This window comes from Cyphomyrmex costatus, unplaced genomic scaffold (assembly GCF_001594065.2).
Source record: "Cyphomyrmex costatus isolate MS0001 unplaced genomic scaffold, Ccosl1.0 scaffold502, whole genome shotgun sequence".
Lineage (NCBI taxonomy): Eukaryota > Metazoa > Arthropoda > Insecta > Hymenoptera > Formicidae > Cyphomyrmex > Cyphomyrmex costatus.
Window position 1 is genome coordinate 814,343 of NW_017279285.1, and position 21,082 is coordinate 835,424.

Below are 21,082 nucleotides of genomic sequence, written 5' to 3' on the forward strand. Positions count from 1 at the left end.
CAAGACCGAAAAATCTTTCGGCGCGCAACAATTAAGAAGAGGGGACATTTAAAAATCAGATTATTTGGGGGGACTATATATAATTAGAACGTTATTTCTCACTTTGGATAAATATTGCGAAGAATATTACTACGTCGACCCGCCATCAGAGGTCTATCGATATTCGCAAATTCTCGCAAGTGCTGAGACACGCGTATATCTCTTTATATAGAATCTCGATTTAATAACTTACACCGGCGTCTAAGGTAGGCTTCCACTACAATACCTTACTGATGAGTCCAGTAGTGGAAGCCGGGACGAAACGCCAAACATTACGTGATATTCTTCGCAATATAGAATATTAGAATATATTATCAGATTTAGATTGACTCTTATTCGCCATTCTCAACTTATTAATTATTGTAATACATAATATAATTTGCAAAATATGATATATCTGAAATATAATATTATACTACCGTTTAAAAGTTTATATAAGAAAAATTATAATTTTATAATTACAATTAATCGATTATACTAAACAATAACAAAAATTATTTTAATCTAGCATGTTTAGCATGTCGAGAATAAAAGGTTCGTTCAAATTTTGGTCGATACGACAAATCTTAAAACAAACACCATACTCATATAGTATTACAAATGAATTTATCACTTGGATAACTTACAAATATTATCCTACCGTATTCTGGGAACAAGAAACCTCTTATGAAGGAAAATTGTTTCAAGATAATAGAAGTTCCCACTATGGAACATGGTGGATACATGTAGCTGTAGTTCCACAATCATTCTATAATGTTTTCATGATAAAGTGGCTAAAATTATATAACTCGAGTTTAACTGTTAGTGCTCTTAATATGGATTGGTCGATAATCAGTTTCGAGCAAGCTGGTAAATATGCACTATAATATTAATAATATATATTTAATGATATATTTTTAAATTTTTTGGATCTTGAGTACAACTTGTTTCTTTTATGATCGTATTCTTTGTTCATGAATAATTAAGATATTTTGGATATTTTATATAAAGTACGTTAGAACTTACAAGGGAAATTAATAAAGTATAACGAATAAGTAGTAATTAATGGAGGCAATGAATATTTATTTAAGAGAACGTATGTGAACGCATCATACACAAAAAAATTTAAAAATAAAAAAGTTTTTCCCTTAAAATATTTCCACATATTTATAAAATAATTTAATATATTTATATGTAACAGATCAGTAAAATATTTTTATTGCTAAATAGGATACTATCGCGCTAATTATAATCATACAACTGTGTCCAACATTTCAAAACAACTAAATACTGAATTTCAATCGATTATACACAATATTTCACGATTCAAAGTCGATCACGTTATCAATCGTGCTAAGTTCATTGACGACGCTTTTCATTTGATGATGGAAGGTCAATACGTCCCACATATGTTCTGGAATCTCACGAGATATTTAACACATGTGACAGATTATGTAGCATGGTATCCAATGATTAAAATATTCCAATATGTATCTACACTGATTCCATTTTCAGTCGACGAAGTTAAGTATATCGATATTAAGGTAATGACCAATGTAATAGATATCATTTAACGAACGCATGGTTTTTATGTTTTCTGCTGTTAGATAATTTTAAACTTAATATATTTACAAGTGTAAAGATTTAGTTACGGTTCTTTATTACATCATTACAAAATAAAGTGAAATAAAAAAAAATGTGAAAAAGATCTTAATTTCAAAGAAATATTTTTTTCTTATACTAAAAAAATTATATTTATTTAAAATTTTTAAAGTAAAAAAATAGTTAAATATTAGAGATTTTTATTAAAAAAAGAATTTTATTATATATGTAAAGAAAATTTTTTTTCGGAATTAAGATAATTTTTTCTCTGTGTGTGTATATCGTCCATACGCATGTTACAATATTTACATGAGTAATGGTTAATAATTAATTAACTAATGAGTGATTCTTTTTTCAAACTCATTTTATATAGCTTATGTTAAATCATAAAGATTGTAGAAGTATGAGTACTTTTTAGAATATATAATGACTATTTGTGCTGTCTGTAAGATCAGAAATGGTGACCTATTATTATAAATAAATAAAAATTATGACATTTAGGAAAAATGTAAAGAATTAGTGCATATACCGATGATAAAATTAGGATTTAATGAACGTCTGATGGAAGATGATTTCTATAAAAGCTTGAGACAGGAAATCGTGAAATGGGCATGTGTGTTCCAAAACCATATTTGTTGGCAAAAGGCCTATAATAAATTGAAATACCATATATCTGATCCTAAAAATCACCAGTAATTTTTTTTTTCAAGGATAATTTTTTCATAATTACAACTTTTACGCTTCAAATATTTTAACAAAATTAATATTATAAAATTTAACAAATACTGTTTTTAATGTGTTTTTATTCGCTTTTTGGAATACTAGATTTAGGCCAGGCTGGAAGCGTTGGACATATTGTTCAGGTTTATCTATTGGTCATAAATATCTGTGGTTCGATTTAATAAAGATATGGTTCGAAAAACCTCAACCAGGAAACAATGTTTTGTTACCTTACTTAATTTGTTCTGGCTTAAATGAAAATAGTAGTTCTTCATTTTTGGAACAGTACAGAGAGAAAGGACATGAAATTGAGTCTTACAATAAGACATATTTACACATTTTTCATTCAATAATTAAAAATATTCCTGACAATCATGACATGTTTCTACAAATATATGATCAACTTAATGATTTAAGACCTAAGTACGGACATTTTTTTAATAAATATATACTATATTTAAAAATATTCAGTTATAAAATAAAATTATTATTGTATAAATTACAGGGAAATGAATCTATTAACAGCACTAGGCAATTTTGTTAATCATGTGTATTCTGAAGTTAGACTTAGAGAAGTAAGCAAAATGAATCAAAATTTTATACTTACTTATTGAATGTCTATTAAAAAGTTTATTAATAATTAGAGTGTATATAACATATACAATACGTATGTATATGTTTACAAACTTTATTTTTTCTTTTTAACGATTACGGTAAATTCTAGTACGATAATATGAAATTTTAGAGAAATGTTCAGAATAAGCTATTTATTATAATAAATGTAAACATTAAAACATTTTTTGTTTTAGATTTCCTTGTATCTAAAGGTAGATAAACTCAATTTTAATTTAACTGAAGTAGAAATTTCAAAAATTGAATACAAAATACAAAAACGAATTTCAGAAATTCATGGACATATAAACTATTTTAGGTTTTTAAGTTTATAAATATTGATTAATTTAATGTTAATAGCTATTAAGTTAATGCAAACCAATAATGTCGGATTATTACTTTTCTTGTTTTGGTTCAACTGATGAACAACAATTTGTTCTTCAAGAACTGTTGGTTGATTAATTTCTGTGTAATTTTTGGAGTTGCCCCCCTTTAATGGATTCTATTCAATAATTTCCTTCAAGATCTTATTGACTACAGGCCATTCCTGATTTTCTTTTATTTTCAATTTTACTTTCAAGATTTTTGTTCCTCAATATTCTTATCTTCATTTTCATCAGCATCGAAATTTTTGAATATTTTGTTGTACTGACTGCTTATTTGTAGTTTCTTGGCGAAATGGTTTATTAATTTTTCAACTTGATTCCGTTGTTTTGTTCCTTAGTTTGAACTGGTAGAAAAAATTACTGGAAAATACTTTTTTTCCATATCACGCGGAACAAGATTTTACGAAAAAATACATAAAACTGATGTAAGGTCTTTGATATTCTCTATTTTTCATAGATATTTATAGTGAAACACGGAGTGACGTTTGCTTGTGTTAGAAGTTCTTAATTTTTTCGTAGGTACGTATAGTGAGATATAAAATGGCGTTGTTTAGGATTGGAAGATTTCTTAGTTTTTTGAAATAAATAACACCGCTTCACATTTCACTACAAATATCTAAAAAAACTATGAATTTTTAAGGTCTCTCTTATCTCAATCTATGTAGTTTTTTGTAAAAATTTTTGCGCTGGGCTTATTTAATAGTAATGAAGATAATTATGTTCGTTCGCGTTGCATAAAATCGCTAAAATGTTTTCATTTAAAGCAAGGTAAGAATATATATAATCGTTGCAAAAAGCGAGAATAAAGATGATAAGTATAAAGAGTAAGCAACGCGAACAGATCTATTGATCACAACGATAGTACTAGAAACATGATAACTAGCATAATTAACAGAACAAAATCTACGCTTGAAAATACAATATAAACTTAAGTGTATTTTATCGTTGAATAAAGGATAAAAATTGTAAGCTCTAATAAATGACATTATTTTTGCATCATCTTATGCGTATAAGTTTTTCTGTATACTTTCGGCTCAAATTAATTTAGAACTACATAAAATAGTGTTACGTATCATTTCCAATTTTGTATATTCTGTTATATTAATTTTGTTCGTTTTTATAATTTTTATTGAGATGTTTTACATATATTGTGTTCATTCCTTTTTTAATTATTTCTGTAATTATTTTGTATTTAATCTCTTGCTTTAATTTACATGTTCATTATTTTGTTACTAATAATCTCATTATGTTTTTTTATTATACATACTAATTGTCATTATATTGTATTTTTTTACCATTATAGAGATAAAAAGCTTAAAATAAATAATTTTTAATAATAAACTGTTTATACTATCTTATATATGTATGTGTATATTCTATGTTAGTCTTTCTATTCTCAAAATTTATTTAGAAAGGAAATATTAATCACAAATATTAGGGCAACAACAACAGTTCATTATTTTTATATTATTAAGGTTACGTATTTACAATTACCTTTTGATATATCATGAACACATTCCAAAGAAAATGTCATTTTTCACTTCTGACGTCACTATTTAATATATTACTAAGGTTCATGATACTATTCAAGAGCCTTAATTGATGCTCTAATTTTTTAAGTATTTGTATTTAAACAATTGCATAATTTACATAATTTGTTAATTTGTTTCATTTACTTATGATCTTCCAACTGTTCTTTGAACAATTTTATTTAATATTGTATATACTGAATAAAAATATTTATTTTATATTTACCATTTATATCTTTATATTTTACTGTATTAACATCAAAAATTATTACAATTTATAGTACAATTTTTTCATATGTAAGAGAACTACATATACGATTATTTATTATTATTAATATTATAGTAGTAATATCCACAAAAAATGGAACATATAATCATAATTACTTTACTATGCAATTATAGTCACACCAAACACTTTTTCTAAGTGCGACGACCGAGGATATCGAAGATATGTTAGATTAAGGCAACGAGGTCGCGTGCCACCAGTGGTGGCAGAATGGTTATACGCGGAGATGTTAGAAAATTGTAGCTTTCGACATCCATCAATCAGGGAGCAATGAATAATCATTTTTGGATATCGTAAGACGCTGTTATCCGACGAGATTATTAGCTTCATGACGCGGTATTTCTTTCTTTAATCGGCGAGCGTGAATCGCTGACGTTGCGTCGATATTAATGTATATATCGCGTTGTGAAGATAAAAAAATAAAGAAAGAAACTTTACATTACGAAGTATTAAATTTTTGCAAAAGGATTTTTCATATTTGTCAAATAGAGTTAAAAATAAAATTTTAATAAAACTGGAGCAATATTGCTTTATCACACACTTTTGCGCGTTTCTCTTTTTCATCTGAAATATTTTTCATTTTAAAGAACTTTCTAACTTTAATATAAAGTGCTTGGTAAAAAACGACGAATTATTGCACAAGTCTGTTTTTAATTTACAATGTCTAATATCAGGTTGTATTTTTGAAAACGCATCGCCAAAAAATTGCTGTGTAAAACGTTCGGGAATTGTTTCTTTATATATAATAATTGCTTGTTTCATATAATTACTCTGTTTTTCTCATAACATTCTATCATGCCATCTTGGATAGTTATCTTCGATAGCTTTCTTCTATTCGGTCTAATCTATATTGAAAGAAAAGCGTTTGATATTTACAGCTATAATTATACAATAAAATAATATGGGTAGAAGCTCCATTTCTATATTATAATGTTAAAAATAATTTAATTTATAGTCATAAAAAAAAAATATATAACTGATATCAAAAATAACTACAAATTGTAATTAAAATATAATAATTGTAACCATTCTTTTTCCTCAGTATAAACAGGAAAAAAAATTAAATTTTTTTAAATAAATATATATATATAATATTTGTTATTTGAATAGTTCTCAGTAAATATTTACTAAATGTAAACATATATTTATTTGTGTGTGATACAAAAAACCATTAATTTGATAAATCATTTTTTCATTGAGTTTATTTAGTACTATTCAAAAAACATTAAGATTCCGTCAATATTCTTATTGTATAAAATTTCCGTTAATAATTAAATAATTAGTCAACATTGAAAATGACCCGATCGGTGTCGAAACGTCTGTTATTTGTTTATTTTTCATTAATTTAAATATATTTTTTTTATTTTCTCTTCTCAATTGTAATATTTTTTTTATTTCGGCTCGTTGTCCGTTAAATTATATTAATATGTATTTATTTATTATTATTGTCGAGTCTTCTCTTAATGTTGTTATTAACATAATAAGATTTAATAAATTTGTTTTCAGTGACCCACAGTTTCCGTAGTAAAACCATGAATGCCAGTTACAGGGATGCAGCATGCGGATGTAGAAAACGGACCGACGGAATGGACACGGCGAGCGACACAGCGAAGGATGGACGATCGTTAATCATATCATCAATAAGTTCGTCGTGACCACCTATTAAATACGGAGGCGTGTAGAATCGGCCAGGGGCTCTCCGTACCGGTTGGGAGCGACATAAATCGCAAATCTCTCGCGATTAGAATCGGACGCCAAGTGTGCTAAGTATCCTAGAATGTCCCTGTACGTCGCCTGCGCCGGAAACATCTTCGGTGTGAGTAGTGTAACGAGCTTCGGGTATTTACCTCTCTCGCGCAGAGAAACTCATGGGACCGATGGCTGCATTCAAATCACGCATGTTAAGGTAGGAAACTTGTATGCAGCAATTAACCCATTTATATCGAACCTAACATGAGGTAAATATTAAGCAACGGGGGAGAGAAACAATTGCCTTGGAATATAGATCCCATGAATGGATTCATCAACTTTCTAAAAACGAGCGTTTCGAACGTTTGGTTATAATTAGAGTCATTTAACGTCACGTAATCACAGTGGATTGTATTTTAATCATTTGAAATCGACTTGTGTGACTCGAAGATAAAATAAAGAAAACGGAACATTTCCGCATATATCTAAACAAGTTACTTAAGTCGAATATCGAATAGGTAAGAGAGATACGCGTAGAGAGTTTAAAAAGACAGAAATGAATAAAGATTATATCATTATTAAGATAATTAACGAATACTTTAATATTGTATAATTTATCGACGATCCGATCTATGATGACCCACTTAGAAATCCGTTTTAAAATTCGCTCAAAAATTATTTGAATCCGTTTAAACACTATTATATATGCACATATTCAATTATGTAGTGTCAGAATAAAATTCTATTTATAATTTATGTGTCATACAATAAATAAATTAATAGAAAAATTAGGACAAGCGCAGGAATAATAATTTTTAATATATAGATAATAATATATTAATTACTAATAATATCATAAGTAAAAAATAATATATATATATCTATTATATGTAATATAAATAAATTCTACATTAATTAACTCTATTATTTTTTTAATCATAAATTTTACCCTAAGGCAAATTCCTGAAGATTGTTTGAAGTAAGCGTCTTAGAATTGCTTTACAAACGCAAGATAAAAACGCAATTACCTAATTATAATAATATGTAAAATTTTTTAATGTTCAACAAAATTTCCTGCGTAGCACGAATTTCAAAATCATATTTTTGTAAATCGAAACTAATATCCAATAACTAAAGATTCTTCAAGATTTCAAAGCTTTCGCTTATACGTTTTAAAATATTACCTTCATAATAACTGTCTCGTAATCATCCTTCACATTCGCACAGTATAAGCAATGATTTCGAAACATCGTCGTCATCGCGAACGCAGTATCTCGTTTAAATTCATTGAGTATAAATAGTAGTTAACACGCTCAAATAGCCCTTCTATTACATAAATCTTACGATCTATATATCGCATAAAGCCATGGATGTCCATGCATAAAGTATACGAAACAACGTTGCGGCAATAACGTTGACGGTACGAACGTGACATATGATTGAAAGGAACGTCACAGGCACGATGAAAACGAAGAAGAACCAATAGCAAACGAGACACGAAAGCAACACCCAATCGCGTTACGTATATCGAAGCGCGTAACCGAACGGCGCGACCAATAGCGCTCGGCTTCGCCTGCGCCTCGCGGCAAACTTCAACTCGCGCCGCGTCTCTGATAAACCGCCATGTTCGTGGAGAAGATAGAGGCGCGAGGTCAGCTTTGGCGGCCCGATTCAAATCGGCCGCCCGCGCGGTGCGGCCAATCGCCGCGCGGCGCCGCGGTGGTTTGCGTCGCGCGTCCGCCAATCGTTCGTGATGCTGCACGCGAGGTTCGTCGCGACATCGCGCTGCGTCATCGAGGCACGGTCGTTCGCGCGGTTCCTTGCGCCGCATGGAACGTCCAGACGTATGGTGGGCGATCGCGCCCTCAACCGCGGTCAGGTATCGCGCGAGGACTTACGCGAGAATTACCTGAGAATGCTCGAGAAGTGCAAGTGTGAGTGGGCAATATTCTGTGGCTACGGCCATGCCAGTGTCGCGTCGATCGCGTTTCACCTGCGTGTCCTTTGCGTGTCTCTGTGTTCGTGTACTTTCGTCTCTTTCGTCACGCGCGAGGGATGCTGCGCATGCGCCCGGCGCGTTCGATATATCGATAGGACACGTGCGCGCGCGCGCGCGCGCGACCTTGACATGGCGCGCATGCCGAGCGAATTATTGGCACGCGGATCGATCATCCTCCCTGCGAGAGAGTGACGTTATGCACCGTTATGCGTCTTCGCTACGGCGAATCCACGAGCGACGGGATCCGATTGAGCGCAAAATTCTAATGAGAGACGCATGCGATTACGTATGCAGCGACGATATACGGCGAATTCGCCACCGAATCGGCCGGTCGCCAAGCATTCGAATACACGTGTCCGAGAACACTTGAATTATAGTGAGATTAGCGCAATTAGCTTTTACCTGTTGTTTACGAGGCATTCCAGAAGATTCAATATTCGTTGACTGCGCAGTTTTACTGGCTTTCTTTTTTTTTAAGCAAGAAATTTGTAAAAGATAAAAATTCATAATACTGTGCGTAGGAATTTAGAAAGAAAAAAAGACTTGTTCTTTTAACTTCACGCGATCTGAAATGCAGATTGTTCCGATTAAAATTATATAAAACCCTGCGTATACAATGGAAAAAATATTAAGCGCGGAAAAATTCAATAGATAAATGTTAGAAATTTAAAAATTCCAGAAATGAATATACTTATATAGAAACACGCGGTAGATACAAATAGAGAGAGGGAAAATGTAAAATAATCTATAATATATGTAACAAGAATGTGTCTTGTATCGTATTCGTATTCATTGTTACGTTTCTAAATTAATTCTCTAATTTTTTAATTTTTAATATTCAATATTTATTTCTGTTTCTAATATTTCTTTGACTGTATGTAGGACCTAAAACAACAGTTCCCATATACATAAATGTCATTATGAATACAAGAAATAGATAACATAGATCATAAAATCTGTCAAAAATACTATTTATTTTATTAATAAGTGGTTGGCCGATCATTTACTGTTAATATACATCCTACCGTTGTTGATATCACTCAGGGAGTGACTATCTTGAATATGTAGATCTAATATTGTACTATTGCTTTAATATCTTTTATAAATCACATTTGAGGAGAAAATTTCCTTTTCGTTTTATTTTTCAAATTTATCATTTATTCTCCAAAACTTTAATTCTTTCCTATTCAATGTCTGACATATTAATTAACACATTTCACAATATTTATGGTTTTAAAGCTCAGAGTGAGAAACGACGTACTTTTCCAAGAAACGTCCTGCATACGTCTTTAGGACGTCTTTACGATGCCTTTATATGATTCCATTAGAATGTCTCTTTGAATTATATTGTACGATAGATTTTCTCTTTCAATATCTTTTAAACAATTATAGGATATTCTACTAGAAAAATGATATAATATAAAAAGAATGGCTGCACTGCAGCAGTCTTTAACTCTATTTTAACAAAGATAGTATCTGTATTAAAGACAAATAATGGGCCAACTTTTTATAAATAAAACAAATAGATAGATAATTTTCAGATGTTTTCATTATTTTGTGACTTCTCTATATATACATATATATATATATATATAAAATATAATAAATATAATAATGAATTTATATATATACATATAAATAAATATAAACGGTGCATATCTTATCGCTTGTAATTACAGGAATTAATGAATGTATATTATCATTTACGAATTTGCGGAGCTTCGATAAATTAAAGAAACAGGAGACATGCCAGGAGAAAAAAGCGGACCGATGCACATTCACATAAATTTGTCGCGGGTGCGAAGAACACAGTAAAACGTAGCCTCACGAAATTTCAATATTAAATGCCCGTGTATCTCCGGCTGCGTTGACAAACTTACGAGCCGTAGCCTGTATTTATCGTGGCAATTGGACGGCCCGTGAGATAACGACGTGCTGAAGCCGCATCGAGCAAGTTATTTGAGCAAGCGAGTGAACAGGAAAAGTACATAAATTATTGATGAGGATATCCGCCGCGTCTCTCGACTCGCCCAACATTCCCGCGTCCGTCTTAATTAATTAATGCTGCTGACGAAAAGCAGAATAAGGAGAGCGGGCAAAGAGCGGATTAGCTTTTAGATCGCGGAGATCGGTCTCTCACGGCACAGACGAGAGGAGGCGACGAATGTACCGGGCAGAAAAATCTAGGACAGTGAAAATCGGCCTGTATCGCGCGCATCTATAGAACGAAACGGGAGCATCGATGTACAAATTGATCGCCAGTTAGGTCTGGAGGAGTAATAACTGTAGTTCCAATTGAGGACTCGAGCTCGCGATCGAAATTAAGATCGGATGCGAACGATACCGATCCGTTTCCAATTCCCAGAGAGGCACAAAGCCGCGCCCTTCGGCTCTTATCACATTAGACAGAGTCGGACATGTATTTGAAATACTTTTCTTTGAAAAACAATGTTTGACAAAAGTCAAGAGGGTGCTGTAAGACAACTGTATTTTATATTTTGTATTTTATAGGATTATATAAAAGTATTTTGTATCTTAAATACTAAGATTGACAAGCTTATTAATTGAATTACAAAATATAAAAAACTTTTAATCTTTCGAATTTCAAGAAATACATAATACTTTTATGTGCTCCACTGAAATATAAAATACAAAATATACTTGTATTGTAAATACTGTGTTCTGAATAAAAGTATTTTAAATACATGCCTCCTTTCCCCCCACACACAACCCTCACGTTAAATCAGATGCTGTGTATCTTTTTCTCTTCTTCAAACTTCACGGATTAATTTTCATTGTCGTAATTTTATAGCAAAAAAATTGCCGCAAGATGTGAATCCCAAAGGCGTGTTTGCCTGCAACGAGCTCGACTTAAAAGAAGTCCAGGTCTATGGATTCGATTACGATTACACCCTGGCGTGTTACAAGCCATCTATGGACTACTTGCTTTACAGCTTGGGGCGCGATATGCTTATTAAAAAATATAAGGTCTCTATTTTGTGATAAATTTTCGTATTAATTAAATCGATGTAATATATATAATGTTTATACATGCAATTTTTTTCGCTTCTTTGAATAAAATCTCGGATCAACTTTTTGCAATAATACAAAAAAATATTAAAATGTCTTTAATCAAATATGTTTAACATAATAATTAATAAAAGAAATGTATTATACATATTTCGTATGTATTGCAAACCTTTTATCATTTTTGAGAAAATTATTATTTAATTGTTAAAAACAGTTTGTGCTTTATTGAATGCTTCAGTTTCTACTTTAGTATAAGGTAAAAGATAATTAAATGTGTAAGAGTACGACTACGCAAAGCTCTTGTCTTTTCACCTTAAAGGATATTTCCTCAAAATCTGTCCGAAATCAAAAGACAATTACAGCTGATTAGAATTTCATCTTGAAGTTTGCTTAAACTAGCTTAATTATTCCAGTATCCAGAGGGAATTGCCAATCTAGAGTACAGAGAAAATTTCGCCGTTCGCGGCCTCCATTACGACATCGAGAAGGGTGTCTTGTTGAAGCTCGACAGTTTCTTGCAAATTCAATTGGGCGCCGTTTATCGTGGCTTGCATTCCGTGCCCAATGAAGAAGTTCTTCGAATCTACAAAAACAGAATAATACCGATAGCTTATGTGGAGGCACCTCATAAACACTCTTACGTAAGTTTATTAACGAGTAACGACGATAAAATAGAAGAATTAGTAAATTATGCTTAGCATTTGAGAGCTTAATGCGCATCACGCATGTTTCTTTTTTTTTTTAAATAAAACGAACAAGCATGATTTGCTTAAAGCCAATAAATTCCAGATATGAAATCTTTGAATATCGATGATACGATTTGTTGCATAACTGAACAGCTGTGCTTAATTGTTTTCAATAACATTTTCCTAAACATTAAAACATTTTTCGTTTCCTCTCTTTTTTTTTATACTGCAGCAAAAAGAAGCAGCGACATGTTTTACGATTCGTACGCTTTCATTTGTAAAAAAAAGATCTTAATATATTAAATGTCTCTCGTCTCTGTTTTTGCATGTATCAACATGTGTATTTTTGAACGATGAATTGCTTCGATCTCGATACAGAATAAGGCAAGTATATTTATATTCGCGATGTATATATATAAACATTTTTGAAAATATTCTAAACTTTGACATTTATTTGTTTAGGACGCTTTACATCGCTCGAAAATGGTTCAATTAGCCGACTTGTTTTCGGTACCGGAAATATGTCTATTGTGTAACGTCACGGAGTATTTTCTACAGAATCACATTGATTATCATCCGGAGATACTATTTAGAGATGTTAAGGTAAGTAATCAAAGTATAATCTCGCTAATTGCTGTTTTAATAACATTTTATATGATATTTATAGAACTCTGTACAAAGTTGTCACCCTGTAATGCATCAACTAGTAGTGGAAAATGTGTCTGAATATCTGGAACAGAATAAAGATTTACGGAGATTTTTCGATCGACTTCGAAATGCCGGCAAGAAGACGTTTCTGGTCACAAACAGTCCTTTTCATTTTGTGTACGTTTCTGAAGTATTGACAATTTTAATTTAAATGAAATTTATTATACGTAGGAATTATATTATACGATTGTTGACGTGACTTTTGCAGTAACAACGGAATGCAATTTCTGGTTGGCGAAAATTGGAAGAATTATTTTGACGTAGTAATCGTTCAAGCGAGAAAACCGAAATTTTTCACTGAAGAAACGCGTCCCTTGAGAATCTACGACGAAGTTAAACAGACGCAACTATGGGATAGAGTCACTAAACTCAACAAGGGTATCATATATCTTGAGGTAATAATATATATTGTTTATTTTATAATAATATTTTAAAAATAATATGTTTATAATTATAATATGCAAAATAATACTGTATTTATTAATCGCGGAACACATTTAGGGTACAGTTAAACAGTTGCAAGATATGACTGGATGGCGAGGACATCAAGTATTGTACTTTGGTGATCATCCATACAGCGACCTGGCGGACGTGACTTTAGAGCATGGCTGGCGAACAGGAGCAATAATAAAAGAATTGACGGTAATTAAACAAAATTTTGATTAATTTTTTTTTATATGAAACTAATATGTTTTTTAAAGAATATTGATACGCTGGAATAGATCGATATGACTATATAATATACAATACATAAAGATTAAATTGCATTACAGCACGAAATTGAAACCTTGAATGATCCGAAGTTCAAAGAAAACGCAAATTGGCTTCAAATGTTAACCGGTCTAATTGAGGAACATCAGGATTATGAAGGACCTGAAGTGCAAAATGAACTGGATGAATGGATGAGGGAACGAGATCAATTAAGAAACGAGATTAAATCTGTCTTCAACAAACAATTCGGCTCGGTGTTCAGAACATATCATAATCCGACTTATTTCTCTAGAAGACTGTTTAGATTCGCCGATATCTATATGAGCTCGATTACAAACCTGTTAGAATACTCCACAAGTCATACGTTTTATCCTAGGAGAGGTGTAATGCCTCATGAGTATACAAGTTATTTCGTGTAATATGTCTATGTTTTAGAAATACTTATTGTTTTTATGTAAATGCTTTTAGGATGTACAATCAAAATATTATTAGAGAATAGTCTATTTTCGATCAGAAAAGCCCAATATATTCGATGCCATAATATAAAGCCTTCATAACAGAGAATTACTAGTTCCACTCAAAATACTTCCGCCTTATTATTAGGTATGTATGCATAATTTACGTGTATATGCAATGTGAATCTATATCGATTACCATTAATGCGCTTTTACAGCCGCGTAGTTACAGGTAATCTGCATCGAAATGTAATGTATGTAAACGTGATAAAACGGACTGGTATAGAGATCACGAAGGCTGTTACATTATTATTATTACCATGACAATAGCTGTATTATGTAAAATGAAATGATACATCACGTTATAAAAAGTAAAATGCACAGAACAGGAAAAATCGAGTAATTATATATAAAGTATTATTAAGCTACGAAACTCATTGGATATTTTAAGATTTTATAATTAGAGTTTATTTTTCGTAAATAATATGAAGAAAAGAGATAATGTGCTTTTGTGTAATTAGAACGATATACTATAACTGTTGAAGAGTATACCAATTAAAATCATTGATACTCAATTATGTTTGCAAAGAGATTCTATATTTACCGTTAACGTATTATGAATTTAAAATTTAACTCGTAACATATATTTATGAATATGCTATATATCTACGTGAACAAGTACAAGTGCATCACACGTATACAATTCGATTTTTTAATCGAAATTTATATAAATCAAATTAAAACCCCCATATTATGGGAAGGTATACATGTACCCCAATTTATTTGACATTATTAGCTTTCTACAAATTCCTTATATAATAATCTTATTCCTTACAAGGAAGTATGCACTACAAATTGAACAAACATTTTGTGTGATTAAAATTTAAACAAGTTTTTGTAAAACAAAAGTTTTTTAATACTATATAAATATTTTTTATAGAATAATTTGATACAATTAGAGAGAGATCTTCAGCATATTCAAAAATATAGTTGTTAAGATAATTGTGTGTTCAAAAATATTTAAATATTTATATGAAAAATGCTAAAGTATATTTATTTAGTGCATGTAGACGAAATGTATTATTGTTGTTAAATATATCTTTATTTTCAATACAAATGATGAAATTCTATGTAAACATCATTAAAAAAATACCTTCACGTCTCTGTTACGAATATGTTTATTGATTTTTTATTTCTGAATTACCTGAAGACCCTGTACACTTTCAAATGTTCACGAACTTGACACATAAAAAAATTAAATATGACTTGGGAACAGATTAAACCAAAAATCTCAGTACCAATATTTTGTATACTTACGCTCTGCACATTTCTAGCAGATATTCTAATTGACGAAAAAAAATAAGGAATAAAAATTAACAATAAGGTTTGTACAAATAAGGTTAAATTTCTGACAACAATTATTTTTGATATTGTAAGATAATAAACTAAATTCCCCCCTAAATATCATGTTATAAATAATTCCTGAAACTTATCTTCACTCATTCGAAAATAATTTTTGAAATCCTTTGTACAGATTAACCGTATTTCTTTTAATATAAGTTAAGTGCATATATATATTGTTCCCGTTTCTTAATCCAATCTTTAATCCATCATTTACGTCTTTTTGTAAATAATGCTAATATTATAGCATTACATGCTCTATCTTTAATATTCATGTCGTAATAGATATCTCGTAATAAATAATGTAAGTCAAACTGAAGTGAAATAATGTCAATAATACTGATCATGTAAAGTTATAAAAATACTGATGCCTACTGATCAGTAATACTGAATCAGTATTATTGACCGTGTAGAGTCACCTAAACAGTAAATCCGATCGGGCAATCTCCGCGTGATATACTTAAATAAAATTCTATCAAAAAATCTGACACATTTAGATGATGTACACAAATTGTAGATCATCTAAATCTGAACTTGATACATATTTTTCAGTTATTAGATCTCATCGATCCTTTGCAAAAACATCTTTAGAACTTCTTAAACTGCCTGAGGATACACCGTCATCAAAAATATCAAAAGATATCGGGATGCAGAATCCGAAAATGCAAGTTCCGCCATTCACGCCGCTAGAAGCAGCCGCTATATCCTGCGTTCTCGAGGAGTGTTTACACCAGCTCGCCGTAATCGGATTCATGATACCAACCAACGTCAACCCACGCTGGGATGACTCGTTCAAAACAATCGACGAGACATATGGAGTACCTGATGAACCTAGAATTATCTTCAGAGAAGACATGGGTCTGTTACCGATTATACCCACAGAAGCTGAAAAATTACAGAGGGACAGGTGCGCAAAAATACCCTCACAATGTTTTATAATATTTATACAAAAATATAATCTACATTCTATTGCTCTGATATGATTAACAGATATATAAAATTTATTTTTAAAAGACCGTCACATAATCTTAGAAAGTTATGAAATAAACGTTATTTCAAGATGCTTTTATTGGGATTTTGTGTATGTTCAAATCTGTCATTGGCAAAAATATCATTTTGATACGTTATTGTCCCAATAATCCTACTTTAGAAATAAGAATCTTGCAAAAGAAAAACGCTCTTTGGACAATCACGCTAATTTGCATCACGCTTCTTCAATACATCTGCATTTAGGAACTATGTGTGTGAAGTCTTAAAAAAAGTCCTTCAGGAAATAAAAAACTATAGAACATTCGATAGTCTGCAAAAAGAGGTTGATAATATCGCGAAGAAACTTGAAGACGAACGTAATCTTGAAAAAAGCGCCCAGATGTGGCTCAGCCAAGCTGAACAATTTCGAGAACAACTAGAATCCGATAAAAAAGCGAACGAGGAAGACAGAAAAAAAACGATAAAACTCGCGCAGGAAAGCGACGTGCAAGTTGATCACGTGACATTCTTAAATAGTGGAAAATTGGGTAATGCATAATTTATATAAATACGTTTCATAGTGTTCTAATTGAGTATATTACATTCAGGCTTTGCGGAAAAATGGGCGAAAGCTAGATTGGAGCAGCAGGAACTCAAACTGAATCTGCAAAACAGAGATATGCTGAACAAACTAAGTGAATATTCAAAGGAGTATAATGCGGAGCAATCTATTTCGGCTGAAATACATACTTACTTAGAAGCAGACATTAAAGAGAAAGAAGAGCAGATAGAGATGTGGACGAAAAAATATAATGAGGAAATTGTGGAACGGCAGCAGGAAGTCGATGAATTAAAGGTATATTCGAAGATTAACGTAATAAGGAATAGTTGAATAAATGAGACTAAATAACATAATTTATACAGTGTGTGTATATATATATATATATATAGTGTATTATATATATTTAACTAAAGATAAACATATTAACAATAAAAATAACAAATTTAACATACAAAATATAAAAAAATTAAATTAATTATTTAGTATAATATAATGATACTGATTAAGCTTGAGTTTTAGAATAATGAATATCTTGATCTGCTGATAGAAACTAATAGAAGAACAAAAATTAGAAATAGAAGAAATGCGCACTTTAATAGACAAACGGCAGAAATTTATCGACGAATGCATCGCCGAGGAAAATAGATTAAAAGAAAACGAGAAGTTATATAAAGCCGCAACTGTTATTCAATCGACATGGAGAGGTCACATGGTAAGGCAACAATTAGGAAAATACAAAGGTCTGTGGAAACGATTGAAAAAGCGGAAGAAATTACGCCAAAAAAGAAAAGTCTGATGTGAATAGAGAAGAGATAAAAAATACATCTAAAAAAAAAACCCCTTTTTTCAGTGTCTGAATAAACGACAGAGTTTGACATTTTATTACTGAAAAGAGAGTTACCGCTTTCTTTATACACTAATAATGCCTTCGAAGTATCTGTATAAATTATTCAAATATATTTTTAAACAAATATCAGAAATACAGTATTTACATAAAGGTCTGACTCACACACATGCAAACATGACAAGCGCACAGCATTGTTCCACACATCATTTGAACATTACCGAGTACGAATTCCGTACGCGTAATAGTAGTATAATGATATAAATATACCGATTCAGTATCGTACTCGATAAAGGCATAACGTCTCTCGGACTTATTCTCGATCTAGTTGTCGCACATTTTCAAACTAAAAATGATAGCCGCTGAAGCAATCAGTGGCAGTGTGATGATCACTGTACATTCCCTACGTATTGCAACACATGGGGAATAATCACGTCTTTATCAGTAGTGTACAAGTTGGTATAATGCGATGATAAAATTATACGCGACAAACGTTTATATGTGAACCGAAATAGGATTATACTCATCGCCTCAGTCTGCATGTACTAGAGAGTACTGTATTTATAAGTTTTTGCAATAGACGAACTAGTGCGAGCGATTAAATCTATCTTCGCGTCTTATCAGATAACCGAGACAGTTTGCATTGCTCAGTATCGCAAGATGGCCACTGATCTGTTACCGACACATCGTCACAATTCGTGTATATAGAATCTCCCGAGTCCATTCAATGGGTTAAATACATACGATCTTCAACGACGAGGTAGCGAAATGAAATTCGGGCTAGAGCGAAGTAAAGATACCGTCGCGATCGAAGCAACGGATGCGCGCATACACGCGCGCGTTAGAATTTGAGAATGGTAATTTTTCTATCACGACGAGATGTGGCGTGCTTAATTGAAGTGGAATTTAAACTGGAAGGGAGAACCGTGGAAGTGATGGAACTCCTGGAAGGGATTGAAGCCCTGTTGATGCCGGCCCGATTCCGGATCCAAAGGATCCTCGCCCTGATCGAATTTCGCCCTCTTCTCGTCGTCCGTGAGAACCTCCTTAGCAGCGGCGATATCGATGAATTTCTTTTGCGCGCGTTTCTTCTCATCGCCCTCTTGGAAATTATCAGGGTGCCACTTTTGTGCTGCTTTTCGATAAGCCTTGATAATATCTCGCTTATTTGCCGTTCTTGGAACGCCCAGAATCTTATAGTAATCTCGCGACTCTGATAACTTTTGCCGTTGTTGCGCTTTTTGCAATCCCTGTTTGGCTCTTTGAAAATTCGAGTCTATTTCTAATGCTTCTTTAAAATCCCTGATGGCTGTTAAAGAGAAAAAATATGTGTTTATTACATTACAATTATAAAATGAGAAAGTTTTATAAATACTTTCGCACCGTAAAATATATTATTACATATAACATTAAAATATTAAAATTAAAAAGTTGGGAGTTGGCGCAATTCTGTAACAATATTTTAACAATTCATTCACGATTTACACAAAATTAAAAATCGTACATTGCATAAACTGCATATTTCGGTTCAAATATGAATAATCTTCAATGAGTAAAAAACAAAAATTGAAAAACTCAAATCTGTATCTTTCTCACGGATATTTTTGTACGGATTTGATTTTTTCTAATTTTAATTCACTTTTTATCCGAAGTTCAAATTTGAACTAAAATATCTGGTCTATGTAACGTTGTGAAACTTTAAATTTTGTGTAGTTCGTAAATAAATTATTCAAGTGTTTTTGTTATAGAATTGCACATTTCTTACCGCAACAATTCCCAGCGTTCCTTTTTAAATTTAATTATTATTATGAATTATCAGGAATCTAGATTATCTTTTGTATTAAATATATATATATAAAAGATTAAATTACCATCGTCGAACATTTCCGCGGCAAGATACGCTTCTGCACTGTCGCACAATACACCCGGTTCTCTTCTGATATTTAACGCCTCTTGGCAATTACTAATCGCCTGAGTTGCTTCAGAATTTTCTGTATAACATCTGCAGAGATAATGGTAAGCCGTGAATTGCACTTTTGGCTCGTTCGGCTCTTGCGTTAATACACGACGAGCTGAATCAATGCACGCGTCATAATCCTTATCCTCTAACGCTGTCTCTGCATCTTGTAACAATTTCTTTATCTTTCTAATCTTCTTGTAAAAGGGGAAACATTGCTTATGGTCTGGATCAAGCTTTAAACATTCTCGAATCTCTCTAAATATTTATAATAAATTAGTTGTGCGTCTTAATAAAAATATTGATTATTCTAATGATTAATTACTCACTTTAATGCCTCATCAACGTCTCCGAGACGATAGAGCAACGTCGAGAGCTTGAAGAAACCCTCTGTATTATCAGATAATAATTTTGTAGTTGAACGTATGTCGGATATGGCGCTCATAAAATCTCCAAGGGCAACATGACTTTCTGCCCTGCGTTCTCTAAGATATGAGGACCATGGACATATCTCGATGAGTCGAGTAATTTGCTGTACAGCTGCTACGTGATCGCCGTTATACACAAATATGTCGACTAATTTCATATCTTCTCTAGCTGGGTATAACCTATCTAAGGCATTCAAGGCATCCCTATTATTTGGTTCTAATGCTAGCTGGAATAAAAAAAGGCGTTCATAAGACGAATATATAAAAATATAATAAACATTTGCCAGCAAAAGACACAGTTGACAAATGTAATACAGAAATCATTACGTCCTATTTGTCAGTTTCAAACAAGGATAAAATGATTTGCTGTAGAGACTATATAAAAATTTAACTACGAGATGACAAATTTTTAGTTGGTTTGTCGTATTTATCAACTTTAATAAGTTACAATGAGATAGCATATATAAAGAAACACACACACATATATATA

General features: G+C 31.7%; 4 protein-coding genes across 5 annotated transcripts in view; 3 read left to right on the top strand and 1 right to left on the bottom strand.

The window, feature by feature from the left end:
- Window positions 1–2,954, top strand: part of LOC108778550 (glutamyl aminopeptidase) — a 7,285-nt gene extending 4,331 nt beyond the window's left edge. Inside the window, exons 6-10 of the mRNA XM_018545761.1 lie at window positions 548–888; window positions 1,249–1,562; window positions 2,122–2,312; window positions 2,437–2,763; window positions 2,846–2,954. Coding sequence (XP_018401263.1) covers window positions 548–888; window positions 1,249–1,562; window positions 2,122–2,312; window positions 2,437–2,763; window positions 2,846–2,954 — 1,282 coding nt within the window. The remainder of the gene's footprint in view (window positions 1–547; window positions 889–1,248; window positions 1,563–2,121; window positions 2,313–2,436; window positions 2,764–2,845) is intronic.
- A 5,641-nt stretch (window positions 2,955–8,595) lies between these two features.
- On the top strand, window positions 8,596–14,758 carry Nt5c (5' nucleotidase C). Of its 2 annotated transcripts, XM_018545787.1 has the most exons (11): window positions 8,622–8,776; window positions 11,654–11,829; window positions 12,285–12,512; window positions 12,936–12,941; window positions 13,020–13,160; window positions 13,225–13,382; window positions 13,474–13,660; window positions 13,767–13,907; window positions 14,039–14,357; window positions 14,445–14,579; window positions 14,650–14,758. In XM_018545787.1, the coding sequence occupies exons 1-10, from the start codon at window positions 8,689–8,691 to the stop codon at window positions 14,531–14,533; spliced, it is 1,533 nt and encodes a 510-aa protein (XP_018401289.1). In that variant the 5' UTR covers window positions 8,622–8,688; the 3' UTR covers window positions 14,534–14,579; window positions 14,650–14,758. The 2 variants fall into 2 exon arrangements, with proteins under 2 accessions (XP_018401288.1, XP_018401289.1); XM_018545786.1 differs by lacking the exons at window positions 12,936–12,941; window positions 14,650–14,758 and having other exon boundaries at window positions 8,596–8,776; window positions 14,039–14,519.
- Window positions 14,759–15,735: 977 nt separating this feature from the next.
- On the top strand, window positions 15,736–18,227 carry LOC108778569 (IQ domain-containing protein G). The gene is made up of 5 exons (XM_018545780.1): window positions 15,736–15,815; window positions 16,385–16,739; window positions 17,066–17,349; window positions 17,410–17,657; window positions 17,911–18,227. The coding sequence occupies exons 2-5, from the start codon at window positions 16,480–16,482 to the stop codon at window positions 18,157–18,159; spliced, it is 1,041 nt and encodes a 346-aa protein (XP_018401282.1). The 5' UTR covers window positions 15,736–15,815; window positions 16,385–16,479; the 3' UTR covers window positions 18,160–18,227.
- Window positions 18,228–18,297: 70 nt separating this feature from the next.
- Window positions 18,298–21,082, bottom strand: part of P58IPK (dnaJ homolog subfamily C member P58IPK) — a 3,746-nt gene continuing 961 nt past the window's right edge. The window contains exons 4-6 of the mRNA XM_018545779.1: window positions 20,494–20,819; window positions 20,079–20,422; window positions 18,298–19,516 (exon numbers count right to left, since the gene is read on the bottom strand). Of these exons, the coding sequence (XP_018401281.1) occupies window positions 19,098–19,516; window positions 20,079–20,422; window positions 20,494–20,819 (1,089 nt within the window). The 3' untranslated portion in view covers window positions 18,298–19,097. The remainder of the gene's footprint in view (window positions 19,517–20,078; window positions 20,423–20,493; window positions 20,820–21,082) is intronic.